At 39.2% G+C, this 21,282-nt stretch overlaps 1 protein-coding gene across 1 annotated transcript; it reads left to right on the top strand.

The window, feature by feature from the left end:
• Positions 1–8,294: 8,294 nt before the first annotated feature.
• LOC104408424 (gamma-aminobutyric acid receptor subunit beta-3-like) lies at positions 8,295–13,981 on the top strand (the record flags this gene model as incomplete). The annotated part of the gene is made up of 3 exons (XM_010018032.1): positions 8,295–8,509; positions 12,676–12,758; positions 13,844–13,981. Coding segments are annotated over exons 1-3 (427 nt in total), but the record flags the coding sequence as incomplete, so codon positions are not given.
• Between the last annotated feature and the right edge of the window lie 7,301 nt (positions 13,982–21,282).

The following is a 21,282-nucleotide window of genomic DNA, read 5'->3' as shown; positions in this document are numbered from 1 at the left end:
TTATTTATAACACCATCCTTGTGTGTTTCAGTTGAAGAGTTAAAAAATCATGGTAATTTTGGTTCAAAGGATACCAGGACAACATGGATGCAGGGAAGGTCACACTGAAATCAGTATAATTGAGCTTCTTTAGCACTGTATTTTCTTAATAGAGGAGTATTTTAGGGACATATTTGAGAACATATGTGGATATTTTCACCGTGTCAGTATTGTAGGGGTTTTGAGTGGTGTCAGAAAAAAGCCCAAGTCAGGGTATCATAGGCGAGGTAAATATTTACTGTAACAGCGGGTAGACCAAAAAACTTTAGAGGATGGTGCTTTGGTAGAGTAGGGTGGATGTGTGTGCATCTGTGTGCGTGCACATCTCTTCTTCACTCAGGCTGCTCATGAACTACATCTAACACCAGAGAGGTTCTGATCAGGTAGCTTTCTTGTAAAAGACATTGCAGAACAATAGACTTTGGTGATTTTCTCCATTCACAAACAATTAAATAAGTAATGTAAGGTTTAGACATTGGGTCTAAACCATACATTTTACCTGTCAACAGGTAAAATATAATTAATTTTTTACTTTAATGAAATTTTTCTGTAATATGAAAGTTGCTAAAGCTTTTAGAAATGTTTGAATGCTGAGAAAAATGCTGATGTGATCATCTCACACAACTGAATAGTATTGCTGGTAAATTTTGACTTCCTAAGGTTAACCTTTTTTAATATATTTTTATTAAATTCATATTTAGCTATGTGAATTAACGTGTACATGAATGTATTTCTCAGGTCTCTTCTGTATATGGGGCACAGATTTACAGCTGTTCTGTCAAAACACAGGATTCATGAGTTTGGCTCTGCAACTCACTTTGGGCTTATTAGGAAGAAAGTAACTCAGTCATTAATGCTTCAGAAATAGCTCCTTATATTGCATCAGCCATATCTAATTTTTGAAATTGTATGGAATGTGAGGGAAAGGACCTTGAAGTTATACAAAGGCTAAGGCATGGATTTTCAGTGCATCTCTTTATCCACTGAATGAGTATTTACTTTATTAAATCATCAAAAATAAATAATCCAAAAGCTGAGGATAATTATCATGTTTGTCTGTTGGTCAAGAAAATGAGGGTGTGAATTTACATTCAGATACATATCTAAAACAGGAATCTGCATTTCAAATAGATACAAGGCTGTCTTCCCAAGCAGAGGGACAGTTCTTTTTGCATATTTTTCCCATATTTCCAGTAATTTTCCATACATTTATTTAATTTGTTTGAATAATTTCTTTTGATTAACTGTCATATTAACAGTATTCCATCATAATTATTAATTGTAATTTTCTATCTAGCAGTTGTATTGAAGAAAAAAGAACATTTTTAGAGCTAATAGAAAACTTGAACTTCCTTGATACATAACACATTAAGGCTGTAAAAAGTGATACTAAATTTCAGAGCATTATTGCAGCTGTAATGTTGTTAATTTTATTTTGATGAGCAAACTATATTTTTTATTTTTTTCTTTCCCTTTTATTGATTGCCGGAGAGAAAAGCTAAAATTAACAAATCCTGTAATAGAAAACAAATTATTGTTTGCTTTTAGTATTACAGCATATTAGTATTTATTGTTCGTTATTCCTGTAGTCAATGCATACAGCAGCATACTACTATAATATATTCTGCTAGTCTGAAGTAGCTCTGTAGTTAAATCATAGTTGTACTTCTACGTGGTATGTTCAGTTTGTGGAGAGACACGTATGTAGGTAATGCTTAAAAAATTTCTTTGAAATGGTTAGCACACTCAGTATTGGTGCATCCCTAAAATTCTTGCTTAAGATGTATTGAAATCACGGATAGTACACATGATGAACACAGATATCACAGAATCTTAGAATCGTAGAATGTTTTGGGTTGGAAGGGATCTTAAAGATCTAGTTCCAACCGACACCTACCACTAGACCAGGCTGCTCCAAGCCCCATCCAGACTGGCCTTGAACACTGCCAGGGATGGGGCAGCCACAACTTCTCTGCACAACCTGTTCCAGCGTCTCACCACCCTCCTAGTAAAGAACGTCTTCCTTGTATCTAATCAAAATCTCCCCTCTGTCAGTTTAAAGCCATTCCCCCTTGTCCTGTCACTACATGCACTTGTGAAAAAGTCCCACTCCAGCTTTCTTGTAGGCCCTGTTTAGGTACTGGAAGGCTGCTATCAGATCTCCCAGGAGCCTTTTCTTCTCCATGCTGAACAAGCCCAGCACTCTCAGCCGGTCTTCACAGGAGATGTGCTCCAGCCCTCTGATCATCTTCCTGGCCCTCTTCTGGACTTACTCCAAGAGGTCTATTTTCTTTCTTCAGTTGGGGGCCACAGAGCTGGATTTAGTCCTGCAGTTAGGGTTTCATGAGAGCAGAGTAGAGGGGCAGAATCACCTCCTTTGACCTGCTGGTCACGCTTCTTTTGGTGCAGCCCAGGATATGGTTGGCTTTCTGGGCTGCAAGTACAGATTTTCGGGTCATGTTGGGCTTCTCGTCAACCAACACCCTCAAGTGTTACACTTTATTGAATGTGATATCAGCCTCTTTACCACTGTATCTAAATTCATTCCCAAGTGTTGTCTACTATTTGAGTTTGGTTTTTTAGTTTTTTTGAATCGACTTCCTCAGGGAAAACTGTGTTAAAAAAACACCATCACACCTTTCTGTATACCTCTCCTTCTGTTACTGGCATCCTTGCAATGATAGTTAAGGATGCTTATCACCATTGTTTATTCTTGTATGGTGTTCCATGGTCTATGAGTACACAAAAGAAAGCTCACATTGTCTGTATAGTTCAGCTTTTCCCATTTTGAGGAGATTTCTCCTGTTTTTCAGAAGCACTGTGTTTGTCCTTCTGTCAAGATTTTGAGTGATTTTGTTATGCTTTACCTGAAGCATCTATTACTGATAGGAACTGGAGAGGGGAAAGGAGGACCTTGAATGTGGCATGGTGTTTTATGGGGAAAAAATATGATTTATGGAGGTTTTTGGTGCTGAGAAAATTGTCCGCTGCTCTGTGCAGTAGTTAGTATTTCCTAAAGCTGGCAGTTCTGTGTCATCTTTGACATATAATAGCACCCTAATACAGTAGTTGTAGTGGGATTAATCTCTTCCAGCTTTAGACACCTACCCTCTTCACCTCTATATCAGACCTAGTCATCACAAGCTCCCTTGGAGGAAGGTAGCCCTTTAAAACTTTGTAGGCTACTTACCTAGGGATAAAAGTCCATTTTCTCATTTTATCTGACAAATAGCTAGTGCATTTTTTCTAGTCCACACTCACTGAGTATAGAAAAGGGGAAAACTTCCTTTATGGGTACAAAGCCTAGCAAATTAATTAATCAAAGAATGAGAATTGACATCCTTACAGGTTTTACTAAGCTTAGTTTCTGCTGGTGGTGACTTTAGTAAAGCCACCCTAAGGAATTAGCCTTTTCTGCTCATATTATTGCTCCTTGCACATCCAGGCAGTTTCAGTAAAGTTCTAATACAAGTTTGTTGCTGCTTTTTGCTTTGAGCTGATTTGAAAAAGTGGTGAACAAGCATGGTTCATATGAATTCTTCTATGCCATCATCTTCAGAGCGGGAGAGGCTGGCAGAGCACAAATGTACGGTGATCCTTCAAGGTGTGTGGCAGCACACGTACTGTCTTGGCTGTTCTGTTTCTGCCATGTCTGTTACTCAAAGTGTGGAGTGCATCTGGGTAGTGTATTGCTATTGCAGAAGGTGCTGCTTGAACATTTTCCTTAGTAGATACCAAACAAAGAACTGGGAATGAGATGACAGCGCACATGCAGTAATGTACTTTTGTTTAAAAACCCCAACTTTTCTGGGTATCATTGCTTTCAATAGATACAAATGTAGTCATATACATTTGCAGACATATGGATAGGAGATTTTGATGTAAAGTTAAGATGAAATAAGATGTGAAAGTTAATTGAGAAAGCACTAACGAAATTTAAACCTTTGAAGATACATTTTGGAAGTTCATGTTTCAGTCAAGATGCTGAAAGTTCTTGCTGTTTGCTGAATGTTGCTGTTCCTATGTGTAATTTGTAAGCCTTTTCTCTGTTGTTCCCTGTTGTAGGAAATTTTATGATTTAAAAATAAAATTATACACTAATACTGCTTATTTTGTTACATATGTTTTACTTAGCTAATTTCTCCATTTGTTAGCTGTTAACATGTATTTTATCTCAAGCCAAAAGAAAAAAGATAAAACTCTCTTCTGTTCAAATACACTGCTTCTCTTATATTTTGGTGCTAGCTGGTTCACTTCTTTCAATGCTCTGTAGTGCCACTCTGTTTCTTTATTGCCGTTTAGCACTATTTTGGGCAATACTGTACATTTACACGTAGTGAGCTTTTGGTGTACTGCTCATGTGTGCACAGCTTTTATAAGCCCTAGTTCTTGACATTGATGTGCAAAACATTATAGAAGCCAGGCATACAGCAAATTTTGAACATTAATAGAAACAAGCTTTAATTAAGGTGAAACAGCACTGGCAGAGGGTATTCATTTCTAATGCATCAGTGTTAAAATTAATTGGTTGCAGAGAACATAAGGAAAGATGTGGTCTTCTTGACATGCTACTGCGAGTGAGGGAAGCGCACCCAGCGTAGCATGCACCTCGCTCACTGTTGAGCAGGGACCATTAGTCCCACCAAAGAAAGCTGCTGACAAAAAGGTCAGACCATGTTCTTCTGAGCAGTCATGTCAAATTTGAGTTTTGAGGAATGAGCTTCCTTCCAGGCAGTTCCACATGGGCTCCTTTCTCCCATCACTGGGCCCTTTTGTTTTCAGAGGTCTCCTGTTAGTTTCCTAAAATGAGAACAGCTTGTCCTTGATATCTATAATGATTTATTTTTCTAAGCAATTAAATTTAATTTCTTAAAGCCATAGCAGCTCCTTCATTAAAGAGAATGAATCACTGAATAAAAAATGCAAAGGCTGTGAGTATGAAAGGCATGCTCAGGTTTCATTTGATTTCAAGGAAAGGCTCTAGGGCTGGAGGGAAGAAGGACAGTATGAGTGTCTGAAATTGGGTTGGCTCCACCTGAAACCCATTACAAGGATGGACCATTCCCAACAGCCATATTTAGAAAGGCTGAGCATCCTTTTCCCAAACAAGCAGCAAGCCTGAGGGGTTTTGCATTACCAGCTTGTAGAACCAGATGCAAATGCAGGTATCCTGTGGCTTGCACACCTGCTGCTAAATATTTAAATGTGTTTGGAGATCATATACATTTCTCAGCATTTTGTGAAGAGTTTTATCATTTAGAGCACTTCTGTAATTTGAAAATCAGAGTTTTAATGGCCTGAACTTAGTCTCATTTTTTTCATTGGTACGTATGGCAGTATTAGCAGATCTACACCCAGCATTTTCTTTATTTATAAACATGCATTTCCAGATATAAGAAAGAATTATTTTCAGATTTTCATTTTTTATGTCAAGCATAAAAATAGGGTTTCTAAAGCTGAAATGCTCTTCTGCACTTGGAAAGTTATAAGGGAAAGAAAAGACAAAGATTTTTCTTTTCTAAACCAGAAATTTTACTATTTCGTGTGATTTTGTTTCGGTTTAGCTGTCACCTAACTTTAAATTACTTCCAGACTTTATTATTTTTTATAATATCATGAAGCTAATGAGTGAGACCTCGTGTCTAAGATTTTCGAAAAGTGTTTCAGTATAGCATTAACAACATGACCAGGTAAGGTTAGCAAATTATAAAATGAAATAAAGAATTGTAAAATCATAGAATCATAGAACTGTTTGGGTTAGAAAGAACCTCAAAGATCTTCTAGTTCCAACTCTCTGCAATGGGCAGGGATACCTTCCACCACGGGTTGCTCCAAGCCCCATCCAACCCGGCCTTGAACACTGCCAGGGATGGGGCAACCACAACTTTTCTGCACAACCTGTTCCAGTGTCTCGCCACCTTCACAGTGACAACTTATTACTTCTATCAAATCTAAATCTATCCTTTTTCACTTTAAAGTGGTTCCTCATTGTGCTATCCCTGCATGCCCTTTAAAAAGTTTCACTTCAGCTTTCTATCACTTTGGGTACTGGAAGGTTGCTCTAACGTCTCCCCTGAGCCATCTCTTCTCCAAGTTGAACAAGCTGAACAAGCCTGTCTCTCTCAGCCTGTATTCATAGGAGAGGTGCTCCAGCCCTGTGATCGTTTCTATGTCTCTCCCCTTGACTCACATGAGCAGGTCCATGTCCCTTTTGTGTTGGGGGCCCCAGAGCTGAACGCAGTATTACAGGTGGGGTCTCAAGAGAGCAGAGTAGAGAGGCAGGATCACCTCCTGAGTAAACAGATCTCCTATTTCCTGCCAGAGAGGGCCCACATTCTCCCTAGTCTTCTTTTTATCAGAGATATATCTATAGAAGCTTTTCTTCTTGCCCTCAACATCCCTGGCCAGATTTAGTTCTATCAGGGTTTAGGTTTCCTAACCTGATCCCTGGCTGCTCAGACAATTTCTCTGTGTTCCTCTCTATCCTTGCTTCCACAGTCTATAGGCCCTCTTTTTGTGCTGGAGTTTGTCCAGGAGCTCCTTGTTCATCCATGCAGGCCTTGTGGCGTTTTTGCCTGACTTCCTCTTTGTTGTGATGCTCCTGAGCTTGGAGGAGGTGATCCTTGAATACTAACCAGCTTTCTTGGGCTCCTCTTCCCTTCAGAGCTTTATCCCATGGTGCTTTACCAAGCAGATCCCTCAAAAGGCCAAAGTCTGCACTCCTGAAATCCAGGGTAGCGAGCTTGCTGTGTGCTCTCTTCACTGCCCTAAGGCTGCCCTTAAGCTTTGTGTTCCCCACTAGCTCCTCCTTGGTGAGAATAAGGCCCAACACAGCCCCTTTCCTCTTTGGCTTCTCTGTCACTTGGAGAACGAAGTTACCATCAGTGCATCTGAGGAACTTCTTAGATTTCTTATGTCCTGCTGTGTTGTCACTGCAACAGATACTGGGGTGATTTAAGTCCCCCATGAGGATCAGGGGTGTGAATGTGAGGCTGATCCTATCTGTCTATAGAAGGGCCTCAACTCGTCTGCTCAGTCTTCCTGGTTGGGCAGCCTGTAGTGGACCTCAACTATATTGTCACCTGCCCCTGCTGTCTCGTTAATCCTGACCCATAAGCTCTTGGTTGGCTTATCATTCATCCTCAGGTGGAGCTCCATGCATTCCAGCTGGTCACTGACATAAAAGGCAACACTCCCGCATCTCCCCTGCCTTTCCTTCCTGAAGAGCCTGTATCCTTCCATTCCAACACTCCAGTAATAGCAGCCATCCCACCACATCTCTGTTATGCCAATAAGACCATAGTCCTGAAGGGTGCTCACATCTCTTAACTCCTCTTGTTTATTCCCCATGCTACATGTGTTTGCGTAGAGGCATTTAAATTGCACCCTTGATGAAGCTGACTTACTGGCAGGAGGTTGGAATTCCTTTGTACTGGTCAACAGATGCCCTCATGCTGACCTTCAATCCCCCTCCAGGCTCCTGGCATCTGTTGCTGGCACTGGAATCAAACTGGGAGGAGTGGGATGGATTGAGGTTCCCTTCCTCTGGCAACTTTAGTTTAAAGCCCTCTTCACCAAAATGGATGCTTTAGACTTCTGTATCTATTTTTAGGCTTTTAAGTAAGTTCATGATCACAGCTCATAGCAGACACCATGAAACTGATGAAATGATGAATACCAAACATGGACATTAGTAGGACTTTCCTATGATTTGCTGTTCTTCTAAATAGCAATGTAGTCTGTTGATGAGAAAATTTTTGTCACTGCAAGATGCAGTCTCACACAAAGGCACATGATAAATAACATCTTTGAAGCTTATTTTTCAGACAGAAATTTGCATATTGCTTCAAAATACTTTGCATATTTTTCCATTTATGTATCATTTTTAAAAATGGGGAAGATGGCAGTATTTACCTATTACCTCGTTTATCATTCCACAAACATCGTTATTTTGGGTAGTTGTCAGGGGAACCACATGAAAGAAAAGGAGGAGCAGGATGAAAGATACCAATACTAGCTGAATTTCTTAAGATTTGTAATGTTCCTTTAGAACAGAGTGATATCGCAATTGTTAGAATTATTTAGGAAGTAATGGGAATAGTTAATGTTTTCATTAGTTTTTTGTTTTTTTTTTTTTTTAAATTTAAATGAAACCAACAGCAAAATAAGCTAGTGACAAGTAAAACCCAAAATTCTTCTAGTTACACCAAGTATGATTGACTGTTGTGCTTTTCTTTTTTCCTCACTAGGATTACACTTTGACTATGTATTTTCAACAGTACTGGAGAGATAAGAGGCTGGCTTATGCTGGCATACCTCTCAACCTCACGCTTGATAACCGAGTGGCAGATCAACTCTGGGTGCCCGACACTTACTTCTTAAATGACAAGAAATCATTTGTGCATGGTGTTACTGTGAAGAATCGAATGATTCGCCTTCACCCGGACGGAACAGTGCTTTACGGCCTCAGGTCTGTACTTCCATGATGAAGATTTTATCACTGTCATTACATATTGTTGATAGTTGCTTCCTGGTACAAGGTTATTACAAACATTGGGTAGTGTGTTGCGTAACCTTCTGCTGTAAGTCTGAAAGATGACTGTAGAAAACAAATGACACACTGGATGTTTCTTAATTTTGCCAGAATTGCCTTCAGTCAGGTTTTATCTCTTTATGTAGAGCCACCATATCTGGAAAGCCCACTGGCTATAGGAAGCAGAAAGGCATGCATTAGTTGTAAACCTGAAAATTTTGTCCAAAGTGTAGGTGGTAAGATTGAATGTGGGTGCTTGTGTTGTCTCTTGATGTGCCTATAGTTTATAAAGAAAAAGCTGCAATCAGCACTGGTTGCATGAATTCAGCCACGGATTAAGGCCATGACTATGAGTACTTCCATTTCCATCACTGGAAGTTTCTTGTATTTTTAAGCAGATAATACTCAAGATTGCTGCACTTACATAGTGCTGGATAAAGAATCCCTAGTACAAATATGAATGAGATCTGAAAAGTGGTGCAGATGGATTATATGACTAGTATCATTATTTTACCTGCTTTTGTTTTTTATGAACTGTTGCACTTCTGACCTGACTTGACTCTTGAGCCTTCACCTCTTTTCCTGTTGCATATCATCCAATTATAACCTATAATTGGATGAATCTTTCTAGACAAAATAAAAATAGCCTCAGTCTATTATGAAACTTAAAAGAGGTTTAGGATGTTATTGGAAATAGTGTCTCTATAATTAACTAAGTTTAGTAGAAGGAGGCTTTCATCTCTCATCCTATTGACCCAGTATGGAACACTGCAGGTTTACAGTCTTTTCCAAAGGTAGTTAAATGACAAAATGCAATGCAAAATTTTTTTGTTTCCATTATCTAAAGAACCATCCCCACAAGCAGTATAATAGTGATGGAGATTAGAACTCTTGTGATCATAATAATGTATAGAAGTCTTTCTGTTCCACTCTAAAAGCATTTGAAATCATTCAGGTGAGGATTATCTGCCATAAAACAGTGTATTTGAGTAAGTTAGCTTCCTCTGCTTCACAATGTAAATGTCCACAAGCAGACTGCATTTCACTTCGTATTATTTGCTTAGCAGGGATTTCACCAATGGCTCATGTGTGGCTCACTTCTGTCCTTCCCTTTCTTCTGAAAGCATGCAACATCCAAGGTCAGATATCCATGGTGTAATGCAGCTGAGTTACGTAGTGAAGGATAACTGTCTGAAATTAAATCTTGGCAAGATATAGGGCACTATGATCAGAAGAAAGTAAATATCTGAGCTTTAGCTCTGTTGATTTAGACTTTTGCTTTGTGTTGCTCTACTGCTAGCCTGTCTTCTTGTGCTGTGGCTTCAGAGCATCCTGATGGCATTGGCCTTAAGCTGCAGTATATAGGCATTGATTCATACTGTGGGCTGAGACTGGAACCTGGAGTTTCATGTGCCACGAAACACAGGGTCACTGAGAATAATAGCAGACATTTTGGAGGGTTGCAACTGGTTATGGAATACCCACGGAGCAAAACGGTTCCTCAAAAAATATGTAGTGGAAGTGATCCTGAGGCCACAGTGTCTCTGTGTTCTCTTCTGAACAATGCAGAATTTATCATAGGTTTGAATGACTTAACCTACAGTTATCTAAAGTATCTCTGTACTTCAGAGAAAGCAGTTTGCTAACCACCACAGATGTCTGTGAGAATGGGGGAAGGGGACAGCAGCTTTTTGAAGTTCAACCCATTTCTGGGGAACTTTTTCTATTTGGGCATGACACTGAGTTTGTTCCACCTTGTTCAGAACAGTTTACAAGACCTACAATGATATAACACCTTTTTTTTTTCTCATAGTAGACCAAGAAATAAATAATGACATAGAATGGGGATCAAAAATAGAGTCTGACTGCTTGTGTGTTTGCTGTATATAGACCTCTTGTTCTGAGGAAGTACAATGCTAAATGTTATAAATAAATAGAGTGGAGGAATATATGTATTTTATCTGAAAGGACTTATGTAGTTATCACCCATAAATAAAATGTGATGGATGTTTGCAAGGTGAAAAGGTTAGTTACAAATGGCCAGACAGGGAAACCACACTTCTGTTCTTTTTTGGATGAACATATTTCTGCATCAGGATGAAAAGAGAATCAAATTAGCCATCAAGACAGTGACCTAGTCGCATAAAAAGTATTTATATTACTTTTAGACTGATTTATATTGTAAACTTCTGGGGGACAGAAAATATCCTTGTCAGTTGTTTGTGCAGCACCTCCCAGCACATCTCCTGGGGTTCCTATATAATATAGCAATATGATCAAAGGTAATCAGTTTGGTAATAAAGTAGTAGAGAAGGATTTTAAACAATTAAAAATATTTCCTTTGTGTATTACTTTTACCCAGAATGTATATGTATCTGTGTACTGCTTTGCTTTACCACTGTCTGGCTCATAATTGTCTCTCTGTCACTGCTGTGATGATGAGTTCTTGAAACCTTGGAGTCCTGCTGTGTCAGGCAGCATCCCAGCCCATAAAAAATAAACCTGTTCTTCTTGGGAGTGTGCACAAGCCTGAGCAATTAACATTTGCTTTCGATGAGCATTTGTGCAAGTTAAATTCGGTTGCTTGAATGTTCATTCAGGAGGGACCTCTGAGCACTCAACTTACTTTGAGTAAATGGGGTAAATATGTTTCTATCTGTATCTAGCTGTATCTTCTTTTCTAGTGCATATTTATGAAATTAAAGCTGTACATTATGCTGTAGTCTAAAAAGTTACTTGAGCAAGAATGTGCATTTTCCAGTACTGGAACCTGTGACACAGTACCACTACGGTATGCAAACAGGCCAAAATAAAAATACATTCCTTAACAAGTCGTAAGGCAGTTAGTCAGTGGAATGCAAGTTTGCCAGCTGCATATTTTTTTATAATTCTGTCAAATTAATCACTTGTAATTGCATATGTTCTCTCTGGCTGCCATTTAAAGCCAGTTACACAACATAATAGTAAAGATCCTGGTACCACACTCCCTCTTGTACCAACTTAGCTCAGGTGGATTCTGCTGCAGGATCTTAAATGAGAGCTTGGTTAAGAGATTAAAGAGAAAGCTTCAAAACAGAGAAAACACACGGACAAAACTTTTAATATTGATAGTTCCAGCTTTTAGAGGTACATTTAAGGCATTTCCTCTTTGTCACCAGAATATTATTTGTTTAGGAACTGTGTACAAGATCCATCTCTTGTTTATATCAGAAAAAGATCAGTAAGGAATGGACCTAGTCGGGCCCAGAAGATAATTTGTGAAATATATATGAAGCCATTATAAAGAAAATGATGCACAATAAGGTACCTATTCTTGATGAAGGCTGTGATTCAGCAAAAGACTGAAATATGTTAGTACAAATATCTAAGTTCATTAATATATATTTAAAAAAAAAGTGCCAATGTTGTGTGAAGTTGTTAATAGAACTTTTTTGGTTGTACATGTACATTTTTTACACCCCTGATATGCAAGAGCTTGATGGAAAATGCAGATGCATCAATAGTGAAATGTTAGGCAAATTCATCCTTAGTATGCTCAATTGCCTGCATTACAGATAAGAAGCAAAAATGTATTGTTATTCGGGGAGAAAATTTAAAATTCACTACAGTGCTTCGTTACAAAATCTTCTTCAAATCTGAAAACTAGAGAAGTATACTCAACTTTGAAACAAAGCGTTTTGCTGGACTAAAGCATTTTTTCAGCATTTCAGTTTTTTTCTAGAGCTGTCACAAAACCAAGGAATCAGTTATTCATACAGCTCTAATCATTTTGACATTTGTAGCAGACTTCTTTTGCTTCACATTTTCTGGTATATAGTCATATTTTTTAATCTCAGCAAATGTTTGTGTAGTACTCGCATATGTGGATATGTCCATTGAACCCCAAAGGGACTGGTTGCATAAGGGTAAGTCACAGTGAATTGTTCTATTGCAGTCACTGTAACTGCTGTTGCATTAAGCTGCTGCTCAGTGTAAAACAATGGACCAGATCCTAAAATATTGTAAGTTATTCATCAGAGGATCCTCACTTTGGAAAATAAATGACAACAACAAAAACTGGATTACTGGCTGTACAGCATTTCTATTTCATGTTTGTATTTCAGAATCACAACCACTGCAGCTTGTATGATGGACTTGAGAAGATACCCATTAGATGAACAGAACTGTACTCTGGAAATAGAAAGCTGTATGTACATAAGGAAATGCATGTAAAACCTAGTTCAGATGCGGGGCAATTTTCCTTTTATAGAACTGTGTAATATTCATACTGGTATCTATAAACACTGTGTGAATCATGTAATTATCACCCTTTGGATTTTTTGCTTGTTTGTTTATTTGACTTTTTTAAAAAAATAGAAGGAGTCATCCATTTCTGGATGGATGGATACATCCTAGAAAAATGGATTTAGGACAGAATGAAGTAATTTATTGCTCTTGTCTACTTGGCAGTGGCAGTGACTGGATGCTTATCTTCAACATAAGAGAATGAATGTTCATATTTCAGTCAATCACATTAATTTTCAAGAAAGCAAATACTGTGATGCCATTTTCTTTTGGTCTACTTTATTATGCATGGATGGTTGTGACAGAGGAACCCCCTTGGGCTTTCATATCGGCCCCACTTATGATTTGCAATTGTGTTCCAAACAGAACCAGATTCTCTCAACCACCAAGTCATGTCCTAGGTTTGAAATATTCAGATGTATACTTGCGCCTCAAGAGTTCCTGCTCCATTTCTGCTACTGGCTGGAGATGTAAGCCATATACAGAAAATACTAGTATATATTCTATATTCAGCTGCAGTCCTCCACTACAGAAGCTGATGGAAATGGTGCTACTCACACTCTTTAGTGTGAGTGGAAAAAATCTGCCCCAATTGTTTGTCTTTATTCATTGAACAGTCCACCTTCTTGTGATTATTAGCATAAATATACACTCGGTTTCAGTGCTAAATGTATATGAAAATCATGCAACTTTGCAGGTTATTGGGTAACATTTTCTGTCACCTTGTGGCCATTAATCTCTATGTGAATTCTCTGAGAGTGTTACAAAAAAAACCAAAAATAAAAACCAGCTCAGAATATATTGCTTCAAATTCCTGAGCAGACTGTAATGGCACAGCTCTTCAGGAGAAAACAGAACAAAATACCATACAGGACTCCAACTGTTCCGATGCTTTTCATTGTCTCAAATGACAAACTGCCTGCGTGTCTTTGCGGCTACCTTTGAGTCTGCTGTTATTTCTGACTTACTATTGTGCTTTGCGTGCAGATGGCTACACAACTGATGACATAGAGTTCTACTGGAGAGGTGGAGATAATGCAGTCACTGGCGTGGAGAGGATTGAGCTTCCTCAGTTCTCCATCGTGGAATATAGACTAGTGTCAAAGAATGTTGTCTTTGCCACAGGCAAGTACTGTCATTTGCCCATTTACTGTTTAATTTCCTCATGTATGACAACTACTGTTTTATTAATCATAATTAATCATTATTAAACATAATAACACATAGCCTGTGTTGTGTGTTTGGCTACAGAAATTACTTGATTACACCCAGAGGCAAGAGCCCATGAAATACAATTTCTTGTTTCTTTTTCTTTTTCTTGTGCGTGTGTGTGATACTTAACCAGACAACTAAATATCTATGGTCTAAATACATATGAAGTCATTCACCTCTGAATCATAAGTTTTCATACAGGGTTACTGCCAAACAAATATGTTTTGGCATACTAGGTCAAAAAGCTACCATTTTTAGGAACACCTCCCTGTAACTTTTCAGTGCATGTTTGTTTTGTTGTTGTATAGTGAATGTAATGTCTTTTATATCTTGATTTGCACTGATGAGTATGTATAATACTGTATACATAGCCAGTGCTTTTGTCTTTGTTGTAAAGATACTAAAATTAGATCCCTGGTTTTCCTCCTTTTTTCCTTGAAGTTATAATAAAAGTTACTGGTAACTCACAGAATTAGATGGCTTCAGGCGACAAAGCACAGTATTGATTTTTCTGTTTAGTGTTAGACAGCAGCATAGGAAGATATTGTTACGTGTGACAAGCAGCACAGAAAGCCATCAGGAAGTGTGGGGCTACTGTTTGGGACCTCCAGATTTTCAGTGCTCTTCAGACCACAGGAGTGTGCTGTTCCGTCTATCCCAGCACACTAGAACAAATGAAGAACAGCTCTATTATGTTTGTAAGCATCACTTCACCCACTCTTTGGACACAGCATCTGTTTCGAAGTACGCAGAAGCACAAGTTGTATTTCAGAACAAAATGTAAATATTGCTGAGATTGAAATGAATATGAGGGGGTTTGCCAGCTGCTGCTGTTCTTGTTTATCGTTGTGAATGGAAGGGTTTTTTCTACAACAAAACAGATAGATGCTCTAATCTTATATCCTTCCATTTTGCAGCTAGTGTCACCTTTGGCAACCAGGGTTTACCTGCCTCTACACAAGACTGGATGTGTTTTTGTAGGATGGCTCCTTTGGACAACAGTGAGAATACAGAGAACTTAGCTGGGAAGTTTTTATGGCAGTCCCAAGCCACCTTTCAGTTCAGTATGAAATATTTCAGTAAAGGCATGATTTAGTAATTCAGAAAGGAGAGAGATTTGTTAATTCAGGAAAAAGAGAAATCCGACGAGCTGTGAGACAAATATGAGAGAGAATGAAAACTAGAATTAGACATTATTGTCACCAAAGTTTCAGAATCACAACAGTTCTTCCAAAAAAAAACCTTGTGGAAGGAGTAAAAAGTTTCATGCTTCAGGGTTTAAGACACTTTGACATTAGAGAGTAGGATGACACAGTCACAGGGAACAGATTACTCTCTGTTTCTTGTACTATTTTCAGAAGCATGTGATTTTTGTCACTGGTGAAGACACAATACTGAATTTACTATTATTTTGGTTCAGAACATTACGAAAATGCTTGATTAATTATGAAGTTTTGTGGCAAGTGTTTCCATGCAGGTGAAACATCACCCCTTTTATTTTTTTCTCAAAATCACATATTTGATTTTAAATCTGAAGCATGCTAGTGAATCTGGTTGATAAAGTCAGCACAATCTCTTCAGATTTCTTCTCAAGATCCTACTTTATTATGGTCCTAGTAATTAGGGCCAGTTTCTGCATTTTTGTGGAAAATAAGTCAGGCATGCTTTTCTTTTTTTTTTTTATTAATTTGGCTATGAGGTTATTGAAGTCTCAAGGGAAGATATTAGTTCTTTGAGTGCAACATCTCAGTGAACATTTCAGGGATTTCAGCACTAGTGTGCTTTGATTGTATAAAACTAAAAGAAGACTTCAGAGTCATGCCATAAACAGTCTTTGGAGTAGTTATTTCTCCTGTCCTCCATGAGGAACAGTGCTGTATAATCTTGTGTAACTTATGCAAATGGGAAAATCTGTTCCCATAGTTACTACAGAGAAGCAACAGTAAGCGTGGGAAAAACCCCGTAGATAATGGCAGAAGGCTGTGCAGGGCTGCAGGAATACTGGAGAAGATGCATGCATGTTGGAACATAGCATTGGAGGTAAAAATCACCTTGCCAAATTGGGTCAAAATAGGTCTGTAAAAAAAAAAAAGGAAGTCAGTATGGACAAGAGCAAAATACATACAAATGATTATTCCTACCCAAATTCAGGACAGGGAATACCAGGTTAGGCCAGGCATCTGTGTGTAGAAATCTAGGGGTTGCTGTTGGTCTCAGACTGAACATGAGCCATTAACATCTTTTGGGAAACAAAACAAAACAAAACAAAACAAAATGCATCCCATAAGGAGTCTTACTTGCACTGCTAAGGCCTGAGCTGAATATTTGTGATTATGGGTAGCACTCTTTGAAACAGTTGTGGAGCAACAGAAGGGGGTCTAGGGAAAATCAGTAAGTAAGAGTTGAAGTCTAGAAAACAGAGTACCTGAGCTAAATGGAAAAACAGGTATGGTCATGTAAGGTATAAAAAAAGAGAACACTTGGTGGTAATTAAATTCTTCACATTTCTAGAAAGTATGTGCAAAGACACGGGCTTTAGCCTGTTCTCTTTATTCATGATGGAAGGAAGAGAAAGTAGAAGTGAAATTGGTATGAAGAAGAAAAATCTGTTTTGACCGTCCTTTTAACACAGCTGAAGTCCATACAGGCTATCATAAGACATCTAAAATGGAACTGGATGCCTGTGTATCAATAACTAAATAAAGCCCATAGTCAAATAGTATCAAATCAGTGCTGTCAATAGAGCCTAAAGAACAGTTCTGCTCGTGAATACATCTATTCTGTCAATCAAATAGCTCTTAGGAAACTATTCAGTTGTCTAAACGTAAGTATCTGGTGCCTCCTGATATACTATAGAACATCCTACTTAGCAGTTAGGCTGCTATTCCAGAGCCTTAGAATCATAGAATCATAAAATAATTAGTGTTGGGAAGGACCTTAATATCTACTTCTAACCCCCCTGGGTTGGAAGGGTCCCTCTCTGGCATCCTTGTAGGCTCCCTTCAGATATTGGAAGGCTGCTATGAGGTCTCCATGCAGCCTTCTCTTCTCCAGGCTGAACAGCCCCAAATTTCTCAGCCTGTCTTCATACAAGAGGTGCTCCAGCCCCCTGATCATCCTCGTGGCCCTCATCTGGACTTCCTTCAATAGCTCCATGTCCTTTTTATGTTGAGGACACCAGAACTGGACACAATACTCCAAGTGAGGTCTCATGAGAGGAGAATAGAGGGGCAGGATCACCTCCTTTGACCTGCTGGTCACACTTCTTTTGATGCAGCCCAGGACACGGTTGGCTTTCTGGACTGGAAGCAAACACTGCAGGCTCATGTTCAGTTTCTCATTAACCAACCCAAGTCCTTCTCCGCAGGGCTGCTCTGAATCTCTTCTCCACCCAACCTGTAGCTGTGCCTGGGATTGTCCCGACCCAGGTGTAGGACCTTGCACTTGTCTTGGTTAAACTTCATGAGGTTGGCATCAGCCCACCTCACAAGCGTGTCCAGGTCCCTCTGGATGACATCCCTTCCCTCCAGCGTATTAACCGAGCTACACAGCTTGGTGTCGTCGGCAAACTTGCTGAGGGCGCACTCAATTCCATTGTCCATGTCACTGACAAAGATGTTGAACAAGATGGTCCCAACACCAACCCCTGAGGGACACCACTTGTTACTGGACTCCAATTGGACACTGAGCCATTGACCACAACTCTTTGTCTGTGGCCATCCAGCCAGTTATTTATCCACTGAGTGGTCCATCCATCAAATTGATGTCTCTCCAATTTAGCGACAAGGATGTTGTGTGGGACAGTGTCAAATTCTTTGCACAAGTCCAGGTAGACGATCTCAACTGCTCTCTGCCCCTGTCCATCAGTTCTGTAGCCCCATCATAGAAGGCCACAAAATTGGTAAGGCAGGATTTGCCTTTGGTGAAACCATGTTGGCTGTCACCAACCACCTTGTTTTTCATGTGCTTTAGCATGGTTTCAAGGAGAATCTGCTCCATGATCCTGCCAGGCATAGAGGTGAGACAGACTGGTCTTCCATTCTACCCTTCTTAAACACAGGGGTTATATTTCCCTTTTTCCAGTTGTCGGGAATTTCACCTGGCTGCCATGATTTTTCAAATATGATGGACAGTGGCTTGGCAACTTCATTTGCCATCTCCCTCAGGACCTGGAGATCGATTTCATCAGGTTCCATGGCAGTTTCTTGTGTCCTATGTGACAATCCAGCACTTCAGTGTTAACTACTTAACTGGTATTAAGTTCTACTCTTCAGTAGACTAATGCATCTCAAATGGCATTAGACACCTCTAATTTAATTGCCTGTGTAGGCAATTAAATCACACCCTTAGAATCAGCTGCCTGTAAATCTGTAAAACCAAGAGCTTATGTGCCATCCGTATGTAAATACCTGCATGGAAACCCCTGAAATTTAGAGCCTAAACCTGTGAGCTGAATCCGCTGTCTAAATGTCTGTTATCCAGAAATGCAAAGAAACTGAACAGGAATAAGGATATGTAAAACATCACCTAAAAGCTTCAAGATGCGTAGCAGTCAGAGCCAGACTAGCAACCTGTTGGTAAGAGGAGGGTAGTCCTAAAAGATTTGAAAATTAATTATTTGCTGTATTCTGAAAGATCAATCTGTAAAATACATTTCCAATTAGTGGAAGAACCTTCCCAGAAGAACAGATTAAAATAAGAATTCTGTAACTGACCAACTCTGTAATCTTGGTTCTTACTTAAATAAAACAGCAAGAGACTAATTTAGCCTTGGAGCTAGATACTTCAGATTGCCAGCTTTTGATGAAATTGAAACAGAAACAAGTAATTACTTTTTACCAAGTACCCAAATATATGAAAGAAGAATATTTTCAGCTCAGTTATTGATTTTTTTTTCATGCCTGCATTCTCAATACTGCTGTTAGATTTAAATACTTGAGGCTAAATTCTGTTATTCCTGTACTATTTAAATTAGCCCATAGACATCAACATCTTACATGAGATGGGAGGAAGGGTAACAAATCTAGTCCTTGAACAGCAACACTGTTCTTTATGCAAAAAACAAATTTTGATGGAAAATTAACAACTGGAGTTTCCTTGTAATTCATCTCTAAATGTACCGAGCCTTAATTGACAAATCATTATCCAGGCATAATCAGGGAACTAACAGTGTAATTGTTGAGCTCGCTAAGAAATCCATTTTTATTAAATAAATTACACAAGATGGTTTCTTCTCAGATCAGAAAAGATCTGGGCTTACATGCAGGTTGTTCCATGCAGGTTAGGACCCATCGTTTTCACTGAGCTTTAGCCATGCCAAGGGGAAATAAGGCAAAAAAAGGAGTGTTCCTTCTTTTAGTTCTTTGTTTTCCACAGATTCCTGTGGTCTGTTTGCTGGAGGTGAGATATTACAGCAGAGATAGCAGGCTGGAGGCAGGGCCAATAGATCATCTGTGAAGACATAAAAGCCATACAGGTGAAAGTAATGCAAGCTTCTGTAGTCTCAAGGAGAGCTACCTAAAGGAGAACTCTGGCTGCATAGTATGAAAACACAAGGCTACCAGTTCATGTTTCAGTTTCAACCTGAATTATATGAAGACTGAATTATTCTGAAATTCCAGATATCCAGACCTCCCAACAAAATTTGAGCTTGGAAAATCACCACAAAACAGGATGTCATTCTGTTTACCTTTATGAAACTGAACAATGTGTCAACTCCACTAAGTAGCTGTAATGCCAGCAAAACCTTGGGTTAGATTGCCCAGGAGCCACAGACCCTCAAAACCTACTCTGAGACTTGCAGGGCTGGGATTCATCTTGTTGTCATTTAAGGTGAATGTAATTTCAGTGTCTACATATGAATTAGGTGTCTTAGTTGATGGGAATCTAGTCAATACAGTTGCTGGAGTGTGGAGACAAATTCAGCCGACCCATAGGAATCTATTTTAGGAGAAGATGGATAATTGTCTCGGTTTCATTTATTAGATTGACTAGATTAACTGACTGTCCTGTAAACGTAATGAGAGCTTAGATACCTAGCTCATATGTATGCAGTTCAAGTGAGCCACTTAATCAACTGCTACTTAAGATGGCATAGGGCAGCCTTCTTAGTCTCCAGCTGCTAATCAAAAAGATACAGGGGCCATATCATATCCACGAGCTTCATGATGGTGTCTGAGATGCTATAGCGCATCTCAAAAGAAATAGTGCACCTTCAGATTCACAACTGAATCTCTCTGTTTCAATCCAGGTCCAGCTCTGGAGCAGGCAGACAGCCAGCACTGACAGCCCTGGCCCTGTGTACAGTTCTTAGAGTTCTATCTTCTAGCTTCAGGACAAAGAACCTGGTCCTTGAAGCAACTTTATGTTGACATCCCTGGCTTTGAGACACTGTATGGAGAGTCCACTTTTAAGGCCAGGTTCCACTAGTTCCAGTAGCTAGCTTACCTCATTAGATGGAGATAATGAGTGATGCTCACAGGTGAAGCATTCAATATAAATATCTAAAGTTTGCTCTGTCGTGCTGTTTCTCAGATCAAGATTTCATTACTGAACATGACTGGCATACGTGACACACTACTCCTCTCCACTGTTGACGCGTTATCTCCTCCATCCATTTTCCCTGCTTTACTGATAGCCAAGTCCCCTCTTCTTTCTCTGAGGTTCCCCAATGTGTCCAGGGTCCTTGGCACTGGAGTGGCCCAAGAAGGGGCTTTGATACAGTGATTCAGTTCCACTGAACCTTCTTGAATGAATCCTTCAGGGTATTTGTCAAACAATCACTATTTTATGGGAGATTTTTCAGTCATCACCTCTATCAATGATATCCCACAGGCACCCAGACCTGGGCAGGACTTTTGGAAAGAAAGAAACTGATCTGTAAAGAATCCTTTGAGTGGGTGCTGTATTATATGAAATAATTTTCCTCAATAGAGCTTTATAAAAATTTCTGTCTTATGCACTACTCTTAGAGTAGAAAGGTGATCAGGTCTGCTACACTTTTAATGCATTTCATGATGGCAGAGTATGCTCCTGTTTCATTTACATAGTATGCAGACACAAGGACACAAAGCTATTTCATAAGGAGCTCAATGGAAAAGTTAAGCTTTCTTAACAAAAAAGAAGGCATGGTTTCAAAGAGAGAATTTGACTTTTGGAATGAAGCATTATTCATTGGAAAACAAAGACTGCTGGTTTATATTCAAGGATCACCT

Source organism: Nestor notabilis, unplaced genomic scaffold (genome assembly GCF_000696875.1).
Source record: "Nestor notabilis isolate BGI_N333 unplaced genomic scaffold, ASM69687v1 scaffold1587, whole genome shotgun sequence".
In the NCBI taxonomy this organism is placed as follows: Eukaryota; Metazoa; Chordata; class Aves; order Psittaciformes; family Psittacidae; genus Nestor; species Nestor notabilis.
Note: the sequence above shows the minus strand (reverse complement) of the source record. Positions and strands in the feature narration are given on the sequence as shown.